This window comes from Staurois parvus, unplaced genomic scaffold (genome assembly GCF_062004578.1).
Source record: "Staurois parvus isolate SC_StPar_1 unplaced genomic scaffold, SC_StPar_1.0 ptg000299l, whole genome shotgun sequence".
Lineage (NCBI taxonomy): Eukaryota > Metazoa > Chordata > Amphibia > Anura > Ranidae > Staurois > Staurois parvus.
In genome coordinates, this window is record NW_028318095.1 from 3106443 (window position 1) to 3133230 (window position 26788).

The following is a 26788-nucleotide window of genomic DNA, read 5'->3' on the forward strand; positions in this document are numbered from 1 at the left end:
AGCCTGATTCCAATCCAGCGATGTGCGTGAGAGCAGCTGCTGGGAGCCACTGGCCATTGAGGAGGGAGTGGAGGGCAGGCAAAGCACCGCTGTTTGTGTCTATGGACACAACCAGCTGGGCTCGAAAGCCAGCCTGCACAAATCCCCATGGTGGCTAACAGCTTGCTAGGGGAGGTACTTAAAGGGGGGAGCAGGCAGGAGCACCGGCGGGAGACCTGAGAAGAAGAGGATCGGGGGCTGCTCTGTGCAAAACAATTGCACAGAGTAGTTAAGCATAACGTTTTTCTCTTTTTAATGAGCCTTTATCACTCTAAAGAGAGAACTTTGAATGTTGGCCAGCCATAGGCGTATTCTTTGGAGATTTTATATATATATATATATATATATATATATATATATATATATATATATATATATATATATAAAATGTATATAAAAAGTGTAGCTATTATGTTATTTCCTCTGTTTAATATACAGAATCTAGACACTTTTGAAAGATAGTCATGTACACAAATTAGTTCCTCAGACTCGCAAAGCCCGTTCCACGGAACCCGCCCATTTGTCCAAAAAAGGATATATAGGAATTTAAAAAATATCATACCAGCCCTATCCTCTATCTCTCATAGTGATCGTAGCATCTTCAAAGTCACTAGTTAAGCTGCATGCACTCAGCATATGGAGGCTCCTCTCTCGATTTAAGCTGTTTTCTCCAGAGAAAGGAAAATTCCCTACTGACCTGCCAGACATCTGCTGGTGTGCTTACCAGCAACACCACAAGGAAGGATAATGATATCTTCCATGTGATTAAAAGAGAAGCATCTGAAGAAAGCCCCTGGCTTCAGTCTGATTAATCAGACACTGCTAAACCTTGTGGATTTTCAAAAGAAATAAAAAGTCACTGCATATTTTACTTTCAGAAATAAAATAGCAAAACAAAATAATGAGTCACACTTAGGGCTCATGTACACGGGGTGTTTGGAAAACTCTTCTGAACGATGGAAACTGACTGCTGGAAAACATAGGTTAAAAAACGTCAGTTTAGCCGCGTTTGCATACCGCGTTTATGCGCGTTTGCATTTAGAAGCGTTTTTAAAAGATAACCTCAAGAGACCTTCCTAAATGCCCAGAATGCACTGAAAAATAGTAAATAATTAACTATTTCAGACATTTGAGAGAAATAGAGAGAGCAGAAGCAGAGATGTATTGAGATTACCTCTCTTTTTTTGTTGTATTCACTATGGATCCCATCATGAGCATGAGCGGGGTGGAGGGGGCGTCAGCTAGCCTTCCAAAGCACGCAGTAAAAGTACTACATGTGCCTTGTTCCCTAGATGAAATAACTCTGTTACATTTAAAAAAAAAAAAGAAATAATACTTCTTCTATAAGGACATTTTTCTGCCTTCTGTTAGGATTTACATTTGGATTCATACACAATACATTAAGAAATGTCAACATTGCCATACATTCATATATTGTAAATCTTTCACTCTCCCAGAATAATCATTTCTGCTTAGTCATATACTTTTGAACCCAATCTATCATGAAAAATATCAGATCTACAACAGACTAGCTCTAACTCAAGGTAATTATCTGCACACTAGAAAATGCACTTTGAAGTTGTGCGCCAGGCATCTTAAGTGACATTTAAATTGTTATTACATCACTGTACATTTTTATAAATTGTATATTCATTCTGACTTTCTTATGTAAAAATGTAGGCAGAAAGATTGCCGAGACAAGTCCCTGACTTGTTCTAAGATGTGTTACTTGTCCAACTCCATGAACAATGAGAGATATGTGAAATAAAATGCATCTCTACATATATAAGTCATTTCATCTAATCTGAAACCTTAAATTTAATGGAAAGAGCTTGGATGGAATCTAGAAAATGATTTATTACAGTAAACATATGAAAGGACACAATTTGATTACAGATAGCGAAGTACAGCTTTGACATCTTAACAGAAGGTAATTACTGTTTTCACTTCCAGTAGAAATTCAAAAAAGCAAATGTTATATCGTGCATTTCAGGCCTTTGGACAGAGCCATTCAAATCATTCCATTATGTCTCAGTAGCCAACTGTACTGTACATTACAAAAATATATGTCTTGTTTGAAAGTACATTTTAGTGTTTTTTTTTCTTTTCAAATGAAGCTTATAAATAAAATCAAACTGTATCATTACAAGGTATACAAAACCATATCATGCAATGGGTTTGATTTACTAAAACTGGAAAGTGCAGAATCTGGGGCAGCTCTGCATAGAAACCCACCAGCTTTCAGGTTTTTTGTCCTGATTGGCTCACTGGCTGTGACTGACAGCAGTGGGAGCCATTGGTTCCCACTGCTGCCTCAGCCAATCAGGAGTGAGAGTACCCGGAGAACTGAGGCTCTCGTGCATATCGCTGGATCGGGATGGGGTTCAGGTAAGTGTTGGGGGGACTGCTACACACAGAAGGTTTTTTACTTTCATGCATGCAATGCATAAAGGTAAAAAACCTTACACTTTTAGATCCACTTTAATTGAACAAGCTGGAGTTAGTCGCTGCATGGCTACCATGTACAGCTGCACCAAATTTTGTACTCCCCTGTTTTAGTAAATCAACCCAAAAGTATTGCATTAAGAGAAAGAGGTATATAACAGCATTATAGCTGAGCAGGATTTAAATTTGGTTTCTTTTTTCAAGTGCACAATGTAAAATGTAACTGGAAAATACATTATCATAATAGTAACTACTAATTGTGCAGTGGTGGAAGTTGTACATGTATACAATGGCTTACAATAAAAGAAATTCATTGTACTCATTTCATTGTGAATGTAACTTGTGCTTTGAGTTTATGAAGACAGAAAAAAAAAGTTTGGGGAACTTATTACAGGTAAGATGGTGATGTAGGAGTTAGCTGTTCAGAGGAAAACAGAGAGCCTACTTCCCAGGTTAAGTCAAATTCTGTACAGCAGCATCTGGCTTCATATGGTATGCTATATGATAGGTAGCAATTAGAGATGAGCGAATTATTCAAAAATTCGATTCGGCTGATTCGCCGAATTTGCGGGAGAAATTTGATTCGATGCAAATTTATTAGCCGCAAATTTAACTTATTTAAAGGGTTTCTAGGCTTCAGAGAGCCTTTATATTAGTGCAGAACACTGTACCTTTAATTTAAATGCCCTTGGAGTCTGCTGGGGAAGAGAAATAATACTGTCAGTCAGTATGACATGCAGATGAGTGCCGTCGATCTTAGAATCACCGCACACTTCACTCATTTGGGCAGTCACGGGGCACGACGAAGAAGAAGAAGAAGAAGAAGAAGAATGAAAAGAAGAAGAATGAAAAGAAGAATGAAAAGAAGAAGAAGAATAATGAAAAGAAGAAGAAGAATGAAAAGAAGAATGAAAAGAAGAATAAGAAGAATGAAAAGAAGAAGAAGAATGAAAAGAAGAAGAATGAAAAGAAGAATGAGAAGAAGAATGAAAAGAAGAATTAAAAGAAGAATGAGAAGAATGAAAAGAAGAATGAAAAGAAGAAGAAGAAGAATGAAAAGAAGAAGAAGAAGAATGAAAAGAAGAAGAAGAATGAAAAGAAGAATGAGAAGAATGAAAAGAAGAATGAAAAGAAGAATGAAAAGAAGAAGAAGAAGAATGAAAAGAAGAAGAAGAAGAATGAAAAGAAGAAGAAGAAGAATGAAAAGAAGAATAAAAAGAAGAAGAAGAAGAATGAAAAGAAGAAGAAGAATGCAAAGAAGAAGAAGAAGAATGAAAAGAAGAAGAAGAAGAATGAAAAGAAGAATGAGAAGAAGAATGAAAAGAAGAATTAAAAGAAGAATGAGAAGAATGAAAAGAAGAATGAAAAGAAGAAGAATGAAAAGAAGAAGAAGAATGAAAAGAAGAAGAAGAAGAATGAAAAGAAGAAGAAGAAGAATGAAAAGAAGAATGAAAAGAAGAAGAAGAAGAATGAAAAGAAGAAGAAGAAGAATGAAAAGAAGAAGAAGAAGAATGAAAAGAAGAAGAAGAAGAATGAAAAGAAGAATGAAAAGAAGAAGAATGAAAAGAAGAAGAATGAAAAGAAGAATGAAAAGAAGAAGAATGAAAAGAAGAATGAAAAGAAGAAGAAGAAGAATGAAAAGAAGAAGAAGAAGAAGAATGAAAAGAAGAATGAAAAGAAGAAGAAGAAGAAGAATGAAAAGAAGAAGAAGAAGAATGAAAAGAAGAATGAAAAGAAGAAGAAGAAGAATGAAAAGAAGAATGAAAAGAAGAATTAAAAGAAGAATGAGAAGAATGAAAAGAAGAATGAAAAGAAGAAGAAGAAGAATGAAAAGAAGAATGAAAAGAAGAAGAAGAAGAATGAAAAGAAGAAGAAGAAGAATGAAAAGAAGAATGAAAAGAAGAAGAAGAATGAAAAGAAGAAGAAGAAGAATGAAAAGAAGAAGAAGAAGAAGAATGAAAAGAAGAAGAAGAATGAAAAGAAGAAGAATTCCAGTACAGCAAAAAGTGTATCTGCAGAGAGCTCCGCTATTTCTGACAGTTCTCTGACAGTTCTGACAGTTCATTTACAGCGGTTGAAACATTGTATCTATTTATTTCCGAATAAAAACATCTGTATCCTAAATGGAAACAAATAGATACAATGTTTCAACCGCTGTAAATGAACTGTCAGAACTGTCAGAGAACTGTCAGAAATAGCGGAGCTCTCTGCAGTGACACTTTTGCCGGCTGATCGGGGAAAATTCGATTCGTGCATCCGAAGTTTTCTAAAATTTGGATTCGATGCGAATCGAATTTTTCCTAATATTCGAAACGAATTCCACTTCGCCAAGTTCGATTCGCTCATCTCTAGTAGCAATGTATTTAGTAATTGTCTCCATTTTTTAATATTAAAGGGCTCAGTGGATATCTAGTTTATGGATCTTATATGGATCTGTTAAGCCTTTCTCTACCTTTCTTCTCCACCTCATGTTATATAAGGGCTTCCCAAAGAGTCATAGAGCCACTCTTGTAGGTACATGTTAGGGATGAGGATTTAGGATAAACTGTTAGAAACTCAGAGAAATGGACTATAATAGTTCATATTATTGTCTGTGCTACCAGGATCTATAAACATTGCATTTAAGTATACAGAGTATAAATACCCATTCATATGGCCTTACATGACCTTTTCGGTAAGTGTAGAAAGTGGAGTGACTTGGTAAGATACTGTCTCTCTCTACAGGACACCAAGGAGCACACACAAACCCTTTTATCTTCATGAAAACTGCATTGCCTGTAATAAAGCCTGTGATAAGGGACAATCTCCCCAAAGTAAAGAGAAATTCCACCTTTCATAGTTGTCACCGAAACAGGTGATCCATTAAGGGACATTACCTCTCCATCTGTTCCAGTTATAACTTTTAAATTTCTCCTTGCCTAATTAAAATGCATTTGTTGCAATTACTGATGTAAAGACAGAGGTGCTGTACCACACTTTTTTTTCAATTACCATAAGATCAACAAACATTTACATGCAATGGACATATGTTGCTGATCACGGAAACAATTTTTTAGGGCAGGAGAATAAACAGAAGACTGGGAGTTTTAGAAGTTGGATGAGATGAGCCTCCAGGGAACAATGAGGAAGCCCTTAGTCATGAAGGTGAAAGATGCTGAATTCATGAAATAGCATCACAGTAGGGGATGCTGGAGGCCATCGACACCGTAATAGAATACTTTGGATATATTGGTGAAATTACTGAAAAGTAGTAAGACAAAAAATAACTCATAGTAAGGCTAAACTCCTTAGGTCTCCAATACAACTGTGAAATTTTTCATAACAACAACAACACCTTCTGTACAATACACATAAATAGCTTACACAAGATTTCAAATTTGTGTGTGTAAAACTCATCTAGCTAATGAACATGATCACTGCCTGCAGGCATTTTAAAGGATCCGAAAAGATTGCCTCCCAATAACAGAAAAGGCTCCAGAAAACTAGGGGACAGACTGGGTTTGGTCCAGCTTCTGGAAATTGTCCAACCCTTTGGGTACTGATAAATATTGATCTCACTGCCCTTCAACAACTGATGGGCCTAAGCACTCTATGAACAGGGACATTCAGCCTTGCCAAACCTTTCTGCTCAGCACAGTGAGAGGGGGTGGGAATTGCCAGAGTCACTTATCTCAAGTGAAAGCAACAGTGATCACAATGAACAGTCAGATTGCCTGAATAGCATGTCATGTCCATAGGGAGCCATGAGCCAGAACAGCTCCTAAATTAAAATAAAAAAGAGGCTATTTCTTGTGCTAATTATTGAAGTATCATGTCACACATTAATCAAATGTTCAAAGGTATAGCTAGAAAATTAGGTTTATTGCAATATGTTAAGTGGTTGCAAACTTCTGAAGTGAAACATGGACAAAGTATATCTCGCCATAGAGTGTATTTGCTTCAATCCAAAGCACTGAGTGTAATTTCTCTCTGCTGTCCCTTTCCTCTGCTATCTGCATGAGGCACTTCTAACAGGTTATGCTGTCACCACAGAATCTCGGGAGATGGCCCAATCTCCTTCCAGCACACAGGCGGTGACTGACAGCCTCAACTATGTATGTTTCCCTATGATCTATGTAGAGGAGGGGGGGGTGGCCAATCACTCCACTCAGGTTCCAGATTACACTGAGCTCTCCTCCCTATGCTGTGCAATGTGTGATGTCAGATCTTTGCCCCCTACCTTCTACCGCTGAGAAATTGCCTTTGATCTGTGTACTTTGAAAAGATCTGGGGAAGAGAATGCTGCAGATAAACAGGTACAACTTATGTAGGAGGATTTGCTTCATCTCTGTTTATCACCTGGACCTAGTCACTCCAATGAGTATATGTAAGGGTTTACAACCACTTTAATTATTTGCTGGGGAACCATGAATAAATCAGAACTATACTCCTTGAACAAAACCAGATAATCCGCAAGTCAACCTAGGCAGGAACCTGAGGCCCAGTGGATGTTCAGAGGGTGCAACGACAATCTTCACACTTCTGCAGTAAATCATGGGGATAGTGCAATTGGTCAAAATGTATATCAACTTACATGAGAGGATGACTTGATAAGACGATGATGTCTGTTGGAGCAGATAATGCCAATTTGGACAATGCAAAGAGTGTGCATTTTGAAAGTGGATAAGAGTCATGGAAACTCCATGTGGTTGAGGAACAATGAACACTTTATTAGTTTATAACATAATACATAGCCAACCCCTTTTCGGGAGTTTGGAGCGCCCCCTTCTTCAGGGCTTTGGTACTGGTAAATCTGTTGGTCATGGGCACTGCAGTATGTGTACTAATATGATAACGATGTTCCAGAGTGTCTACTGTGCCTGCAGTGGCAAACATCTGTGCTTGCAGTGGCAATTCGTTTGCCAGTGCAGGCAAAGCAGAGACTCTGAAACACTGGGAAAAGCTGCTAATTTGCCAAGAGTGCCATATCTGCTCTGCAAATTATTTGAGATCTGAAAGAAGTGCGTTGTCATATGCTCTTTTTGCCCATAAAATGCAGAAGAAAGTCAGTAGGGAAGCTAATAAGCTAAAATCTTGTTGCAAACTGATTCTGGAATGTATCGGAGAATAATAATGAAGTATTGTTGTGAAACTCTAAGATCCCCAGACAGAAAAAAATAGGTTTGCAATACACAAGCAATTTAACAAGAGGTTACAAGGCCAACACAATGCAGATTAGGTCTCCCTGGAAATCAAGGGCTTTTGCCCAGTATAAACAAATATTGGTTTTATTTAATTCACCCCTGACTGTTACAGCTCTGATAGTCTTCTGTTTTGGCATAAAGTGGAAAAATATATCAAAATACTGATAAAAGCATATCAATATGTATTAATACAACTAGCCAAAGAATAACAACGACTGTGGGCAAAAAACACATACATAACCTCAACAATGGCCTTCACAGTAAGAAAAATAGAGAATCCGAGAAATAATTATTCCAAATTACCCTGTAATGCTCTCATCTTCTAGTGTTTTTCTAACTCAAATGCGTAAAATAAATCAGGCACAGAAAAGAAGGTCATTTATTTCATTTTAAGACAGCAGCCTAGTCTGGACCAAACCCAATCTGTCCCACACAGTTAACATATCAAATATTTATGACATACAAAGTATTGGGCATTAATTATACCATTCAGTTTTTCACACTTTATGTGGATCACATCAATAGGCTAGTTTTGTTTGGCTTATGTCGGGGTTATTACTCCAGCATATTAAATTCACTTGACAGTTTCTAAATATGCAAGTGACTTCTGTTTCAAGTCAACCTGATAAGATTACAGTGAAAGGCTAAATGGAAACCATTACAAACACTGAAGCCTTTTCCTGTTCCCAGTCCATCACAAAAAAAACAACCAAATCCTTCTGCTGACCCACCAAAATTAAGCTGTTTGGTGTTAAAGGGTATATAAACCCTAACAATAAATTCTTATTTTCTCTCTTTGGTTTGGTAAATATACAATTAAAAGCTTTTTGTTTGTCTGCTTTATAAGTGCAAAACAATACATGTTAAAGCAGAACTTCAGCCTTACCTTTTTCCCATACTTGCAGCAAGTCTTTTTCTATGATGAAACTGAATATTCTCAATTCCCTGCAAACTTGCACCTCCACAATGTAAGAATTATCAATCCCCTCTCCTTCTGATCTGTACTGTTGTTGGCTTGCTCCTAACAGCTATTAGCTTTCTCTGCCATAATTCATTTTTGTTCTTTGTCTTGTGTGGGCATTATTTCTAGGGCTGGTGTCAGTTACACTGCTCTTCCAGAGTATTAAATGAAAGAACGCAACCCTGACATCCCTTTAGGTGTGCATCCTTGAGTGTATGCTGTGGGTGTGTTCTTGTTATAAAGCTTGAGGCAGGGTGTTGTGGCCCTCCCACCAAATGAGAGGCAAAGGCCAGTTGAAAGACCCAGTGATGACATCACTGGGTCTCCAAAGAGGTTTTTTTGAAAACAAAATTATTTAACTGAAACTTTTAAATTGCATGGGGGGGCATTTGAAGGTATTATATGCATACATTACACTTCACCTTCAATCCTACAAGAAAACCTGTGATAACCCCCTGTGCTCTTTGTTTCTGATCCACTCCAATCAGTTGTCTATGCAGATAACGAAGCGCTTCCCTATTGTGTTATATAGAAGAGGAGAGTGAGAGGTATTCTGTGGTTCAGTCTCTGGGTGACAATGTTTCTTCATCAACACAGTACAATAAGTGAGTGTTATCACCCTCAGACCTAGGACAGGAAGTATGTTACCTGGATCACCAGATGAAAGTATAGGGATAAACGCCTGAAAAAAGATACTAATGCAGCACCAATAAAGGACTTGTAAGGTGCAATATACAGTATTAAATGTTTGTTCTCTGGCTACAATTTCAAGGGCCAGTAAACCTAACACACTGTTTAATTTAAATAAAATCATATCCGACATCTGCCCCAAAATTGGTCTCATAAGCAGTACATGCATTTTGAAAGGTATTATTAAAAAAGAGGGCTTGTTGGCTTAGACCTGGGTAGGGTTATAGGGTATAGGAGACAAAGCTATGTTGAGCCATGATTTTTATATTTTGATCATTTTAGAATATTTTTTTTCTAAGTAGACATTAAAAATATTCCCAAATAAACCAAATCATCACAATTGCAGGTGTTGTAATTACCTGGTGACATACACAACCACATACAGCTGACCCCCTGCCAAAATGTCTGGCCTTAAATTGTGAATGTTACTAACAGTAAGTTAATTGAAGGTAATTTGCATTTGACATTTACTGGACCTTTAATATTACCTCTAAAGTAAGTGCAAATAAGGATAAAATACGGGTGTGCCTGAATTTACATGTACAAGTGGTGTGGAGAGCACTTGTGTATTACTCATGTGCTTTGTAGGTAAATTCAATTCAAACCTCTTTTGCAAACAAAGGTAAATCTATTTCTGTATGTATGAACATATTTTCTTAAGAGAAATGGATATCATAAAATTTCCAACTCTGCTCTTTTCTTGTAGTTCGTAATTAGGTTATTTAATATCCAGTATTACTGAGGCATCATGTACACTGCAGCTGATAAACTCACGTTTAGGAGCTTTTCTGCGTTTTTTTTTCAGCAGCCTCTGAACCTAATGTTTTCCTATGTGTTCATATACACATAGTCAATTACAGTCCTTTACAGGCAGTTGAGTTTACAATTGTTTTTTTGAACACACCAAACTTGCATTCAGGAGTAGATTTTATCAGCGTTTGAAACGCCAAATGCTTGTAAACGCGTGTAAACGTGGCTAACCGCGTTTATAACTGTTTGCATTTTGAAAAAATTTTCAACTCTTCCAGTTCCAGATGCTGTGCAGAGCCTTTTTTCATCATGAGAAGTGTATGCAAAGCGTTTTCCCGGTACTCAAATAGACCTGGTACACCATATTTTGAGGTTTCGCATGAAAGAAAATATGTTAGACACTGCTGCAATAATTTCTGCACAGAAATGAGCTGGAACACATCCAAACACCACAAAAAAAAAAACGCCACAAGGAAAAAATGGTAGAATGTGCTGCATTATGCTCATGATGGGATCCATAGTGAATACAACTAAAAAAAGATAGCTAATCTCCGTAAATACTGCTCTCCCTACTTCTCCTCTCTCTATTTCTCTCAAAATGTCTGAAATAGTAAATTTTTTAGTGTTTTTCAGTGCATTCTGGGCATTTTGGAAGGTCTCCTGAGGTTATCTTTAAAAAAACACTTCTAAATGCAAACGCTCATAAACGCGAATTAACGCGCAGAAACGTGGTATGCAAACGCGGCTAAACAGATGTTTTTTAACCTACATTTTCCAGTAGTCAGTTTCCATCATTCAGAAGTGTCCCGTGTACATGGAGCCTAAAAGTGTACCTGTACTTAAGTTATGACCAACATTCTGCCAGCAGAGATTAAGCACAAGTACCTAGTGTTTTATATATTTGTATGCTGTCAAAGTTCTCCACAAGCCTTGAAATTCAAGGAAGGCATATACTGCCTTCAGTCCCGGAAGTCAAGCTTGTGAGCACCTCCTACCACTTCCGTAGTCTCACTATTGATTCACTGCTGTGATGGACTGTTTAACTGACAAATAGTGAGTTGCAGAAGACAGGAGGTGTTGAGCCTGAGCTCCAATTCTGAAGCTAAATCTACTATCTACAGAAACCTGTGCTCAGGGCCCCTGTGGAACTCTGCAAACCATATAAAATTGTGAAGGTACATGTTTTATTTCCTGCAGTTTATCCATTATTACTTCACTCTCTCAATCAACACTGAGTATTTTTAATCCTTATGCTGCTAGCATTAGTAAATAGATAAGAAGGTATATTATATTTACTTGTTTTTACCTTTTCTTCAGTTACTTCCTGGTTTCTTGCCTAGGCAAATTATGTCATACATCCCAGGAGTCTTCAGAAGGGGAGGAGGGACATTCTCAGCTAAACACACCCTCCTGCCTGCATGCCTGACCTAGGGACAGATAGATTCTAGGATGTAAATGCTACATGAATCATCTGCCCTTACTCAAGATGCCCAGTAAATGCTGGGGGGGGGGGGTTTCAAAATGATTTCTGAGCAAAAGAAAGCATGGAGCCATGGAAGGATGGATAGGTGAGTTTGCTTTAAATATTAAAAATGAATTAAGTAGTGTTTTTGGTTTGTGGTGCTCAGATGCAGTGTAGTTCCACTTTAAGTACAGCTTTGGTACAACCAGGAATTTAAAAAAATAAATAGCTGATATACACAAACAGACACTTCTATAAATAGCACAGCACAGACGTCCAGGCTGCTTTGGCATCACCCCTTTTGAGTATGCACTTTGTGTGCGAAACGTGTTAAGGAGGAGCCACACACGCCTGAGACATCACGCCACCGGATCAAGGAGGTTCGGTGGCCTCCATAACCATCCAGCTGGTTAGTGTTCTGAATAGTTTGAATGATTTTACTATATACCTTATACACTTGTTCGGCGAAGGCCTCCAAGTTCTTTTTCATGTATGTTCATTACTTTTATTACCAATAAAATCTGAGATTTTGACCTACTACACTATGGCCACTATTCTCTGCTCCACATCGAGCATTTAATCCCCCAGGACCCTATGGTGACCACCATGAGGCCCAGAGGAGAGTGACTTATATGTGCCGACCCCCAACGCAGCTTCCACCAGTAGAGAAGACCTCTAAAGGTGCGAATATTGTGGAATAACCTGCCCAGTGTGAGCTGCACCTTCCATAGGAGAAAAGGGGACCTCTGGCTTATATTATTGCGCTTTCATATTGCTTATCTGGTGAGTGCGCATTTCTTATATTTCCTGCACGGTTTTTGAGTGAGTGCCTCACTGGGAAGTAACAAAGTCACTGTTTCATCTATTTGTCACTATCATTGGACATTATTTCTTTGGACTTCACACTGTATATTTAGGTTGTGGTTAGCCTTATATCCAGTGTAAATATAAAGTTTATCAGCGCTGCACTATTTTATAATGAAAAGGACCCTGTACATTACTTCTTGTGCCCAGTAAGTTCCTAAACTGAGAACACTCAGCATAAAGTCCTTGATTTGAGCTCTGGCACTCTCTACCAATTTGAAGTTCTCAGTCATGAACGATGAGTAGGCCGCATTTGTATCCTTGTGTGTGCACATCTCATAACAGCTTCATAAACGACAATAACACTTTTTAAAAAATGTTGCTTTGCATAAGACACTAAAATAAAATATATTTCTTCTAAAAAGCAGGACACTTTAGGTTTTAAATAAAAATAGAATGTTAAGTAAATGAAAAAACATGTACAAATGCAAAAAAATTAAAACTTCAGGACAGCCAATGCTTTTCTCCAATCTCCTCCAGCCACAGTATGTGAGCAGGCTCTCAATGTCCTCACAAGCAGTGTAGCTGGGAAGGGGAGGGAGCACTCACACAATCAGCCAAGAAGTGGGACTTTTAGGGATCGGCTACCACCCCAGAAAAAAAGCCTGCAGTATCAACGAATAAGGTCATTCCTTTGCTTAATGGCATTTGCCTGTCAGTAAAGATGCCTTCTTGGATGTGTGAAGTTGACATCCATGGAGGCAGAGGGGAAAGGGGTGCTACATTGGAAAGAAGGAAATGCTAAGGTTAGAAAACTTTAAAAAAAAAGAAAATATTCTTGAACTGTGGAAAAAGAAGGGGAAGGAGAAAAAAGTTATTTTAACGGCTGAGGGTCTGCTTTAATAGATCAAAAGGGAGCAAATAGGAGTTTAAAAACAAAATAGACCTGGAAGACATTTGCCCCTTTTTCTTTCTTGACAAGTCCTTCACTAAACTTCTTTTTCCTTACTGAAAGCAAAACTATAGGAAAATTTTTATTTTTATTTTGGATAAAGTAAGGGAGGGTTACCCAGAATTTTTTCTGCCAACTGTGTCCCATTGTGGAGATTTCCCTTCATTTCACCTGCCCCATATCCACACAGGAAGTGGGAGGAAATCCCTGCAAATTTAAGGAATTCCTTGGGGACTCCCAGGTCACCAGAACTAGTGCCCCCCTTGGAAGATTTCCACTCTATTACTTTTCTGGGGACAATCCAAAATTTGAGATTTTTTTGTACTTTCACTTTCAATGGCAATGGTAAACATGACAAATAGAGGGGCACAGACAACAATAAAAACATGAAAGGTGTTCTAATCCCTCTCAACTGTATCCAAAACTAAAAAAAAAAGTTTTTCCATTTAGTTATACTTTAAGGATTTATTTTAGGAAAAATTAAGACAAATTTCTAATATAATTATTTACTAAAGCACAGCTAAACAAAGTAGATATTTTTCATCCAACAAATAAAAGAATGTAGACATTGTCACTTACTGGCAACTTCAAGTGATGCATTCCGACTCACTGTCTCCCCAAGATAATTCCGAGCCACACAGACATAGACCCCTTCATCCGGTCTGCTCTTGCGTCCATGGACAATTCGTAAAAAAAATAGAGATCCACTCAGCAGCAGCATTCGATGGGAGCGAGGGTCATCTTTATCTGTTTCTACTTTTTCCCCCCCTTTATACCACTCGATGGAAGGAGTTGGTCTGCCCTCTGCTTTACAGTTTAATGTGGCAGGTTCACCTTTGGAAACTATGAGATCTGAGGGATGTTCTACTATGCGAGGAGGGAAATCTTCTTGCCGAAGACGTGAACCTAATGAATAAAAAAAGAAAAAACAATTACAGTAATTGACAGATTATGGGATTATGGACAGAGCAGTGCAGGAGATGGGAAGATGTGTTTAAAAAGAGATGCTGTCCCTTTAAAAGTTGGCTCCTACAAACTGTTGTAAATAATTTATGATTCACCTGTCATATAGGTATATTAACAATAGACTTAACCTATAGAATATAGGAAAATATATACAAGGTATGATACACAGCTGGTGTTCTGCTGCGCTACCCACGTAATCAGATATCTTCCATAATGGACTGCTGAATGTAAAATAACTACATGGTGGCCTAAAGAGGAATTTTCCAACAAAACATAAACAAGGTATTTATTTAATAATCGTGTAAAAGAGCAGAGGTATGTGGAAACCTGTGTCAACCAATCAGATTTCAGTAGCTTAACATCTGCAAACTAATTAAAGGTGGTTTCTGGCTTACTGCACATTACTGTTGTTTCTAGTGTATTATTATGTAACCTCAAAAATGTGACAACAACAGTAAACAATGAAGCGCTGCATTCCAAAGCAACCAATCAGAAATAAAGTGAAAAGCCTGCCAAAACCTTTTCCTTTTTTTGTTTTAACAGTATTTGGAAGGGTTACAACTTCTATTAGGTTTTCAGTACTATATGTGCCCCAGTAATGTTATCCAAATAGAAGTATACATAGCTGAAACATATGCCATATATTGAGAATGTCAGTACTTAAAGAGTTTGTAAACCAATAGGACAGACATAAATCTGTCAAAAGGCTATAGATAGACACTCAAGAAACTACGAGTAGCTGCACTTAAATTATAAGAACATAGAACTACTTGTCTAACAGTCTTTGCTTCTGGACTGGGTGAAAATACAGCAGCAGTAGCAGCACCTGTGTATATAAGGTCATGTGCCACAGTTCTCCATTCTATCTTCACTTCCTCCTTCTGGGGTTTCTGTCCCAGACACACAGAGACAGGAAGTGATATACATAAATAATCCCTGTAAGCATTAAAGAATATGTAAACTCAACACTCCATATTCCTGATATGTGCCTGTTGTACCATGTACTTGTATGAAAGAGTATGCTGTGGTCTTTGTATTGCTTCCTTTGTGTGAAGTCTTTGGTGTTCCTGCCAGTCCCTCTGCTCTCCTATTAAACTGACCACACTATGCATGAGAGTACAGCAAGGTTAGTTCTCTAGCTATGCTGGCAACACGGCCTGCTCTCCTCCAAAGATCAGACTTGTCCTGACACCCCCCCCTCCCCAATCTCCTTGCACAGCCTTTCACTGGGAATATCAGTGTGCTGCTGTTTCTCCTCCCCCAACTCTTATGCATCTGAGAGTACTGCGAACTGAGTGAATGTGATCACTTATTAAAAAAAAAAAAAAAAAAAGGTTTTTACATTTTTTTTAAATTTTAAGGCTCCATGCACACTGGGCGTTTTAATAACGCTGGTAACGTTAGCTGTGTAAAGTCACGTTAAAAATTAGTTTTTCAATGTTTTTTTAGCGTTTTTGCATTAGCGTTTAGCGGCATATTGCCGCATTTTTCATGTTTGCGTTTTTTACCATTTTTTTTACCTCCCAAAATTTTGGGGGTCAAAAAAAGTCCCAAAACGCTGGTTTGCTGCATTTTTCAGCGTTAGATCGTTTTTAAAGCTAAAAAACTCCTCTAGAAACCCACTAGTCCTGGGTTTTTTTCCAGACAAAAAACGCCCCTGCCAAGAACGCTGATTACAGTCTATGCCTGCATAGACACATAGGATAACATGCTGGGGGGGCTTACTGGTTGTAGAAAAAAATGTCAAAAGCCAAAAACAGCAGTTGTAAAAACGTCCAGTGTGCGTGAGGACTAATATCTATACATACATGTTTTGCCTTTCATTTCTATTTTAAACTAAATGGGTTGTTTTACAAGGTGAAGGTTTACATACACTTTAATCAGAGCAAGTGGTTCTGCTCACTTAGTGTCATTGCTCTACTTCCTTTTTGCTCTTTTGATGCCCATCCCCAAAATTCTCTACCCATATATGAATTTGTAAATACTGACTACCACCCCCATTCCCACCACCCCCACAACTATGAGCTCACAGAGCAAATATTTCAACTGTAGGCCTAATTCTAAATTGCACCTGGCATGCAACAGCTCATCTTTTAAGTACTTATATTGGCTAAACTGATTAATTTTGAAATGCCTATAGAAGGGATCCATCAGTGACCTAAGGTGTGCGTTTGTGTTGAGCTTCCCTTTAATTTTTTTACTGTACTATTTTTTAACTTGGCTGAAGACATTTTATTAGTCATGATTGATTAATCTTAAAGTGGTATTAAACCCAAAACCAACAAAGTAATAAATTGAAGCTTACCAATCAGTAGATGTGGTGGCTGCATTAGTTTTCTTTTTTAGGCTTTTTTTTCAAGCAATTTTTAGGCATTTTGCCAAGGCACACCTGAAAAACCCAGAAGGCACTCTGGTTGAAAAAGGCTGGACTAGCAGACTGAGATTCACTAACACACTGAAGCCAAACTCCAGCTATTACTTTATAAGCTCATCATTGCAAGCACCCCTGTCAGTGGCAAATGGTTTGTTTCAACACTCTAACTGCTACATCTGTAGGAGAGCTTGTTCTGTTTACTGGCAGGTGACAATAAATAAAGCCTAAAAAAGAAAACTACTGCGGGTATCACATCAAAGAATTGCTAAACTGTAATATAATAAGTATTTGGGTTTAATCTCACTTTAATTTCTTTTATTTCAAGTCTCTATATTTGTTCTGTTTTAGAGAAAAAAGGGAATGACCTGTTCTAGTAAAATATACATTTTCTGAGATTTTCCATATGGAAGGGTACGATTTATTAATCCCTTTTTGATAGTTTTTTTTTTTATGGAGTTCATGCCCAGAAATGTGTATTAGGCATCATCTTTAAAATGTAGACAAATGTATTCTTTAAAAAATAAATATATAAACTGTAATGGTGAAATTTGAGAGGATAGTATCAATATGAAAAGTTCATATTATCTTATAATGAATAGTGATCTCGCCCTTGTTTTGCAGAGTGTAACAACATTAGAGAGAGTAACAAGCATGTCCATTACCGGCATCCTGGCTTTGCTTACTGTAACCTGACCTTCGATTTAGAACCTCGGAAAATTGCTAGAAGCCGAATGGGACAAAAGATCTAAAACACTCTTGATTGGCAGATTCTGCGCATTAGCAGGAACTCCAGTGACATGCTCGCCCAAGGGATGTAATGACCTTGACAACTGAATCCTAATCTTCCTCCTTATGTACCAGTTATTAAAAAACAATTCTATATGCATGCCAAGCTTGATTTTCAAGCCCTATTAAATGTGCATTTTGTTGAAAAGGAGACCATTTATTACTGGAATATTACTTAAACCCTGCAATCAACACCAATGCTATAATTTTCTTGTCAAAAGTTCTTTCCAGAGAAGAATATTTGTTGAAATAGGAATGTTCACCCACTAATTATGAGGGTTATCCAGCTCTTGGTCATATCATTTTATGTATCTTTTTGTTACATAGGCTGCAGATCACGTTAGAACTCCACCCAAACTGCCCTTTTTGTTTAAGGCTACACTTTGGGGGGATAAAGTAGGGAAGAGTTAGAAGCTCTATCAGATTTTTAATTATCTCCCTTACGGCACATGCACATGGAAACATTTGGGCATACACCAAAAGAATTCAGTGTATTTCCGAGCTACCTGTGTAGTCACAGGTGTTGGGGTAAAGTTGCGGCCAGCAACCTTTACAATTCAATGGAAAACCTTCAGGTGCTGCAAATGTACGCCTGTAACTGCACTTCCGAGTGGGTACACATGTATAGGGATGGTTGAGTGACCCTGGGAGTCAACTGTTCATGTTCGGGGCTGCTCATCCATTCCTGTATGTGTGTACCTACTGGGATGATGGCTCATTGAGACCATAGGGAAAGGTAGCCTTGAGTGCTGAGAGCTTGGGTCAGTAATTAGATGTGGAAATAGGCAACAAGTGAAAGCGGTTATAAAATGACTGGCTATTTAGGCAGGAGGTGAGATGAGTGTGCTCACAGTCCAACTGTGCCTGGCGCTGGATAATTGTTTATATTGGAAATTTCAAATAAAGCTATGGCCTTGGCCTTCCAACTTAACCTGTCTAAGTGATGTTCTTTATGTAAGGTTACTGGTAATGTGGTCATGGCTTTAGGTTTATGCTCCTCAGCAGTCATGTGCAGTTACAAGGCAAGTCACAAATAGAAATAAAACACAAGTGTAGAACCTTTGTTAGGTTTTCAATTCTGTGTGTGCCCCAAATGGTAAGATTTCCTCTTACTTCCTCTCACTTCCAGTTCCTGTGACACCCTGTGTGTCAGTAAAGCTAGTCTTGCATTGATTCATCCATTTCAGCAAGGACTGGCTAAGTTCCCATCAGTGTGGTCAATACTGTTCAACAGAAGTTGATTGTTTGATCGACTCCTGTCACAAGGACATAAGGGAAAATGTTTGTTTTCACTGTTAGAATACCATGTCCTGTTATGGAGATTCCACTAACCACGTCATTTGTGCAGATAGAGGGGTCACTTCGTTTTTTTTGTTTAGCCTGCTAACTATTGTTGGTTTCAGTTGTGTTTTACCAAATTGTTTTAGAATAGGATTGCACTTCAAATTACTTTATCGTTCTTGTTCTCTCATAATTCTAAACCAAGTACTTTATTCACAAGGTCCACTTAAAGTTGAATTAAACCCACTGATTTTAACTGTTTCCCCAAACAGGTACATTCAATGCACAGTGGCTTTACACTTTCAGCCTAACTGTCAAGCCATCAAATGGCTGGTGTCATACCTGATCACATGTGCAGCACCATGACTGAAGATCAGACAGGCTAAGATGGCTGCTTCCATGTCTGTAAAAGGAGGGTTTAGTTCCCCTTTAAGGCAGGCCATAGATTATGCAATTTTCTTTCCTTCAACCACACGCTGAAGGATAAAAAAAATGCTTGATTGTCTCATCAACAGTGATTTTGTATTCTGCCAGCAGGGAGCACAGGGACCCTTCCCTGCCGGCAGAACACAATGACCTCTGCTGGCAGCTATAGCCACCAGCAGTGAGTGGATGAAAAAAAAACACCCAACAGGCTAATTGTACTGTAGTCAATCAAGAGATCCACTTCTGTACAACCAGCCTGCCCATACATGGATCGCAATTTGGCCGGTCCCTGCTGAACCAGCCAAATTTCAATCCGTCTATGGCCGACAAAAGGCTACACTTGCATTGTACTGTGCATTTCTGCTTGTTTGCAAGTTTGAACATTTTTGTTTTAGCCAATGGAAAGCTTGTTACTAGCTTTCTTTCTAGTAGAACAGATGGTTGTTAAATGTAAAATCGCACAAAAAATGTGTTTTTGTTAGATAAGGTTTTCAAATATTAAATACTGTAGTAATCTATACTGCTAAAGTCCTTTTTGTGTACACATACAATGGCTACTGTGTTTCTTTTTGACATTAATAGCTGACAAGGTGTGTCATATTGACTAGATGATAAGCAGACATAACAAAAAGAAAAGAAATGTGCCTCAGGCCAAACATAAGAAGCTCACACTGGATGAAAAATGTCATGAATAAAGGTGGCCATAGATGGATCAAAATTTGGCCAGTTCGGCAGTAACCAGATGAATTTCAATCCATGTGTAGCCACTGCAGTTAAACAGAAGTTGATCTACCCATCGACATCTGTCCAACCTACCTGTCAGATAAAAGCTGCCTGATCAGCGGCTTGTGAGTTACAATGCCTAATACTCTGGACAACAGAGACCACCAAAGCAATTGTCAAAGTTGAGTCGAGGTGCAAATGCACTGCTTGTACAGTCACCATGGAAAATTGACTGTGATGTGTGGTAACAGTATTCACTCCAGAAACTGAACTCACATCTCTGCATTGCCAACCTTGGTTTGTGCTAGTTACGGTATGGTGTGCTGCAGTGGCATTCATTTTGCATGTAACCCTAGCCCACAACAAAGGACCTGCATTTCATTCACCATAACACAAATGTGAACCATCTATGCATTGTAGTACACTGGAAAAAAAGTTCAGGTGCTTTAGGGACCATTCACATCATGTGCATCAGGCAACACTGGTGTAAATATACCCTAAAGTGCAGATGTTGTAGAGCAGTATTATCCAATTCAGTCCCAATGCATAGACAAAGCTATGTCCAATTAGTTCAGTCCACACCGTGTGTTGTATTGATGTGCGCTGAAAAAAGTAGGACATTATGCATTCTTTTGCAACACAGCATGTTGCAATGCACTGTACATGCTTCAACATAAAGTTGAATAAAACGTTAAAGAAAAAAGGCATGATGGGTTGTTTGAATGTAACGCATTCCTTTACAGCACACACTACACCACAATATACATCCACTGAATGGGTCCTCAAACATCAGAAATCATTTTTTGTTTAGTAGAGTATGGGAAGTTTAGGTTCCCTATCAGCTTCCGTCTGTGTCCTTGTTGCAGATTTTCCCTCACTTCCCTTTTCGTGAAACTGATAGCATGTCAGTAAGCATGGGGGTATGATTGTAATGCTGGGCACACATGGGCAGTTTTAATAACACAGTTGCACTAGTGTTCAGTTGCTCCCCTAAGAAGTCAATAGATTCAAGCTCATGGGCGATTTTAGTACTGCAATTAAGCTATCAATTGCAAAGTAAAACAGACAAGATGCTTATTACTGCTATAGGAAATATAGCCTATAGACAAGGCTTGTATAGCAAAACCCCTCTAGCATAAAATGGCTGAAATATGATGGGGAAACTGTAGAAATGAAATATGATGGGGAAACTGTAGGAAGAGGATGCAAAAGAATGACATGGATCCGTAGCAAAAAGAAAAAGCAACCACTCACAAACAACACAACGAAATTCCACAAAGAGATCCTACAATATGAAAACGGACGTACAGGCAATCCCTGGGTAAGAACAAGATAGGTTCTATAGGTTTGCTCTTAAGTTGAATTTTTATGTAAGTTAGAACAGATACATATTTTGTAAGTGTAATTCCAGCCAAAAAATGATATTTAAGTTTTGGATAGCATAGGGAAGGGTTAACTGGCCATGCAGTGATGTGGGATTGCTGACAGGTCTGCCGGACAATAGGTGGCAGCATGCAGTGAGTAGCAACATGGCCACCCAGCAGTTTCCGGGACAAGAGGGATGTCATGCGGCCTCTGTTTTTAAGTATGGGTCGTATGCAAGTCGGATGTTTGTAACTCGGGGACTGCCTGTACAATCTTTGACCTTCTACTTTTGTTTATTCTGGGAAAAAAAACATTTGGTAAAAATCATTTTCAAGCTCATATAGTAACAAATCCATAAAACTGATTGTTTGCAAAATGTTTTAATCACCCAACTAAAAAATCGCCCATGTGCATCCAGCCTAACAGAGCCCTAGATAGCAGTAAACATCCGACAGGTTCCAATCCTTCACTTAATCAAAAATAAATAAGTAATAAAAAGTTTTGGCTGGACATACACCTCAATAGATAAGAGCTGACATGCATTGAAGACTAATTCAACGGTATGTGATACACCACAAAACAATCACTGTTCTTGTACATTCTGGAAAGGTCCCGCTTACATGTTATTCAGAGGATAAAAAAGTGCTTGTTTTCCTCATTAGTTGTGTGTTTTTTTCAAAAATGTTCACAGGAAAAAAGGCGTTCTTTTTACAAATGTTTCCCTACACATCTCAGGGTACAGGGTTACAAAGTTCAATAAAAGAAAACCAAAACCTTGCTTTGTTTCTTCCCATTAAGATGCCCAGCTGGAAAGCTTGTCGCTGAGTATTCATCAAAATGAATGCTGCAAATTAGGTGATACTCCTCATTCTCAGTTCTCTCTTTAATTGGACTATTTATTAAAAAAGCCATGGCTGCATAATACCAGTCAGCAAAAAGGACACTGAGTAGAACAAAAAAAGAACTGTACATTTTTTCATATAATAAGTAGCAACCATGTATTTACTATGCAGGGGAATTTTAAGTTTCAACAACCACCGCTTTATTTAGGACCACTACTAATAGTCATTAAAGACAATTATACCAAGAGATATATGTTGTCTGCCATTGCTTAGCTGCTTCTAAAAATGCGAATTGCATGGCTGTCTGACTTTAGCACTGGCCTGAAAAGATATGCAAGTGAGGTATCCTAACATTACTTTTTTCTGAATGATTGTTCTAGGTCAATGACCTAAAAGATTTTGGAGCTAGAAACGGCCAAGCTGTTGGTGTTTCAAAAGGAGATCAGTATTAGCAGTATTCATATCTCTCCCAGTACGTCCATAGAATATAAACAGCTGTACAGATTTGGCAAAGAAAATGAGAACTGTAGCACACGTCTAGCCAAACAAATTAAAAAAACTGACCATTTACTGTTATTTCCCTAAAGACACTTAGCTTTCTTTAATCACTAAAATGGAAACTTTTAAAAATGTTCTTTTGTTAGTCCTGACCATTACAAAGAAACAAAATATATTCAAACCATGATACATTCTTTTGAAGGAAAATTAAGGCTTTAACCAAAGTAGCCAATTGGGCACCAGCTTTCATTATTACAGAAGAACCCCATCATAAAGAAGAGCCCCGTTTCATAAAGAAAGTTATGAAAAAAAATCTGCATTTATAAGACAAAATATCCTGACTTTTTTTAATTTCAGAACTCTGACTTAGTGAAAAATAGAAATTACGAAAATAACAGTTAAAATTGTGAGGTTAAAGTCAAAATTTAGCATTGAGAAGTCAGAAATCTGTGATTAAAAGACAAAACTCTGAGTTGGAAAGTTAGAATTCTGAGAATAAAAGTCTGAATTCTGACTATATTATCTCAGAATTCTGACTTAATGAAAATTCTGTAAATAAAGTAGGGATTTTGAGATAAAAAATTAGAATTCTAAGATTAAAGAATGTTGGTTCTAAATTTATTTTAGGGTGGCCCCAGGCCTCTTCCATACATTTTCAAGGCGCCTCTCATAACTGTATAAGGAATATGATTGGCTGCTCTGGGCAGCACCTATTTTGTCCAGCTTGCATGTCAGCTTTCCACAGATTAATTCAGAATTGATATTTAACAGAACCCTTTTATGCTCTTTCACAACTGATATTTAAAAGTGGACTCACAAGTAGCTACATGAGGCTGAACTTATATTTACTATTGAAGTTGGAAAGGTACTTCACTGTACATCACTGGTTAAAGGAAATCACTGTCAATAGAAATATGGAGCTGTCAATGCATAATTGTTTTTAAAGGTAAAGACTCCAAACTTGTCATCCTTATCCTGACTTCAGTAGTGGGTCACTGACTTTGTCGGGCTGGAGTTCTGAATTTCAAACTTTAGTGGCTGCAAGCTTGTACTGGTGATTTAGGTCAAGTAATAAAACGAGGGTCATTATGTCAAGATCTTAGCCTGCACCTAAAAACATGTCAATACCAACATCTCTGATCTTGCAGGTCCACTGTAAGTAAACACTTTACAAATTAGTCAAACTGTCTAACTGGCCAGTAATGGTCATATTTATGGGTAAACACAGCAATCATCAGGCAAATGCTGAATTTTCAAAATATATAAACAAGGTTTACATGACCACATTTGTTTGTGCATGAGGTTACAGTTTACTTTCAGTTCCTGGAATTTAAATTGTAATCTTTGCACCTTGAAAACAGAATTTTTCATAACACAGTCCTTTCCCTAAACAGGTTGGGCCAGACCCCTAACTTTTTAAAAAAAAAAAGAAGGAATTTTTGTCAGGGTGTACCCCCCTTGTACATTTTAGAATGCAAAACCATAGAAATATTACAAATAAACTAATTTACACATCAGTCACATTCACAGAAGTCAACTTAATTATTTTATTATTATTAATAATAATTATTATTGTAACTGTATTCATGATTAAAATTGCAATTGTTTATTATTATGTATTATTTGTTTTATTCATATATATTATGCATTCACTGCTTATTTATCAATTATCATTTAATTATTATTACTTTAAATAATAATACCATTCCAATGTTTGTCTGTGTGCCTACATTTATTTGTTGTCTTCTCTGTTATAATTTTTACTTATTAAAATCTGTATATAATAAAAAGCAGATCCACAGAAGAATAGTTCTGGAGGAGAGAAATTCCCACACTGGAGTTGCTAAATAAAGCTGCTGACAAAATGAACAACATCTGCCTGATTCACAAGTGTTGAATGAAGAGAGCTATTGATTGAGCAGAATCTGTAGTAAGCGGGAACATTGAATGGCAAGCCTCAAAAATAATATCCATCACAAGCAGAAATTTAAACAATTGCCCATCTCTCCGAACAAAGCATTGTTTTACTGTACCAGACCATGTGCTGAATAAATAATTCATTAGAACCAAAGAAAAATGCCAGTTCAATAATTCATGCTTCCAGCAGCACTATTAGCCTTTAACTGATAAGTCTAACCAAAACCTGCAATTGAAGTAGAACTCCAGTCAAAACTTTTCCCAAATGTACTTTTTTTGTTTCATTTCCCTGATCCTGCTACTTTTGTGATATCCAAACAGCTTTTTTGCCTTTAGTATATCAACCCTTAAATATGGCCATACATGGATCAAAATTTGTCCAGTTTAGCAGGGAACTGGAAGAGTTTTGATCCATGTATGGGCAGGCTGGTTGTGCACAAGTCAATCTATCGATTGATTTGTGTACAACCAGCCTGTTGGAATATTTTCTCTTGATAAGCACTGATTAGTATTTTGATGGTGGGGAAATCACCCCACTGTCAAGATACAAAAGCACAGAGTGAGGGATTCCCCCATCCACATCTAATGTGTGGATGGGGGAATTGAGCAATTTTCTTTTATTCAACCACCGGGTTAAATAAAGGAAAATGACTTGTATATAGCCAGCCTAATTTTCACTGTAGGCCAATGTAGCACATTGCAAATGTGCGCAAACTAAACCTATTGTTTTAACATTATTAGGGATGGGCTCCTGCCACTTAATGAGCAACTCTTTCCTTTCACTGCTCAGAAGCTGATCAGCTGTTGGTCAATTACCAGCCACTCGGTTGTCTCCACAGTGACTCACCTAGATACCATTACCTGCCTCATCAGTCCAGCCTGCAGCCAGACCTTTTTTGCTATTTTAGCAGCTTAGCTAATTTCCTTGCCCTTGCATGGTCTATAATCTTCAGTGCAGTGGCGGACTGACCATTTGGAAACTCGGGCACTGCCCGAGGGCCCGGGGTCAGTAGGGGGCCCCATGAGATGCCCCTGGTACTTTTCTCATAGGCTTTTTTGAGTTTGGGCAAGAACACAAGGGCCCCATGATCCCCTATTGCCCGGGGGCCCCATGAGTTGTCAGTCTGCCCCTGCTTCAGTGTGTTTCTGCCTGTAATCCTGTGTACAACTTGGTCTGGCTAACTTCTCCTGTTCCTTTTTCCTGTTCTTGATTTTTGGTTCCTGACTATGCTGACTTCTGGTTTCCTGACCCTGGCTTGTTCTGATTACCCACTCTGGCATCCAAACATTGACTTCTGTTTTGACTACATTTCTGATCTGTTATTTTTGCATTTATTTAAAGGTGTGAATGCAGGGGTAATTTGGTTTGTTGCAGTATGGCTGGTAAGTGAGCTGGGAATTTCTGTTTGTTTGGTTTTATTTTTACATGTGTCACCCTTCCATGTGCTCCTTGCTGCAAAGGCCAGTTATAGATTGGGGTGCCATTTGTTTGTATTGTTGCTGAATTGGTGAGGAGACACACTGCATATCTTTGCTGCTGTTGCTGCATGCTCACTGCATTCCTATACCTTTAAGGAGGGGTAGACTCCCACCAGGCATACTTGTCCTTAATCTACTGTTATAGAGATATGACTGCAGATATACTGCTATGCCATGAATTGGCCTCTGCAGCTTACGCATATATTTGCGAATGCGTGCAAACGAAACCCCTTGATTTAACATGAACTATTAGACAGGGCAATTCGGTTTGTTGCAGGCTGGTTGTTAAGTGAGCTGGGAATTTTTGTTTGTTGGTTTTTGCAATATAGCACATGGGAATGCATTTGTAAGGGGTTACATGATCTATTGCAGTCTATTGCAGCCTTTCTCAAAATTTTATTTAACATGGAGGAACCCGCAAATTACCTTTCCTGCTAATAATTACTATATGTACAGCTCATAGTGCATTAGTATGAAGGTCACTGGGAAAAATGCTCCTTACTTTTGTCATCATCAGGAAGAATCCTCCTTACAGATAGCTAAAAAGAACATTGCCACCAGTGGTTACTCATCTGAGAGTCAGCAGTTGCTTATTGATCAATGAACCTCTGACCACCACTAGAGGAACCCAAGGGTTCCACAGAACCCTGGTTGAGAAACAATGGTCTATTGGATCAATAGGGGCAGTAACAGTGAGTTCTTCTACTAAAATCCTCTATTTTGCCATGCTATGGCTATGCTGCAACCACTAAACAATGCCTATTTACCGTTGCTCACTTTATGTCATATCAAGCTTATTGCAAATAAGCTGAATATTGCTTGGTGTCTCTTCTATGTTTTAAAAT

The 26788-nt window shown here is 38.1% G+C and overlaps 1 protein-coding gene across 3 annotated transcripts in view; it reads right to left on the reverse strand.

Moving 5' to 3' along the window:
* Window positions 1-26788, reverse strand: part of ROBO1 (roundabout guidance receptor 1) — a 1375987-nt gene that overhangs the window by 395336 nt on the left and 953863 nt on the right. For all 3 annotated transcript variants that reach the window (XM_089682911.1, XM_089682910.1, XM_089682909.1), the window contains one exon: window positions 13866-14192. In XM_089682911.1, the coding sequence (XP_089539037.1) occupies window positions 13866-14192 (327 nt within the window). The remainder of the gene's footprint in view (window positions 1-13865; window positions 14193-26788) is intronic.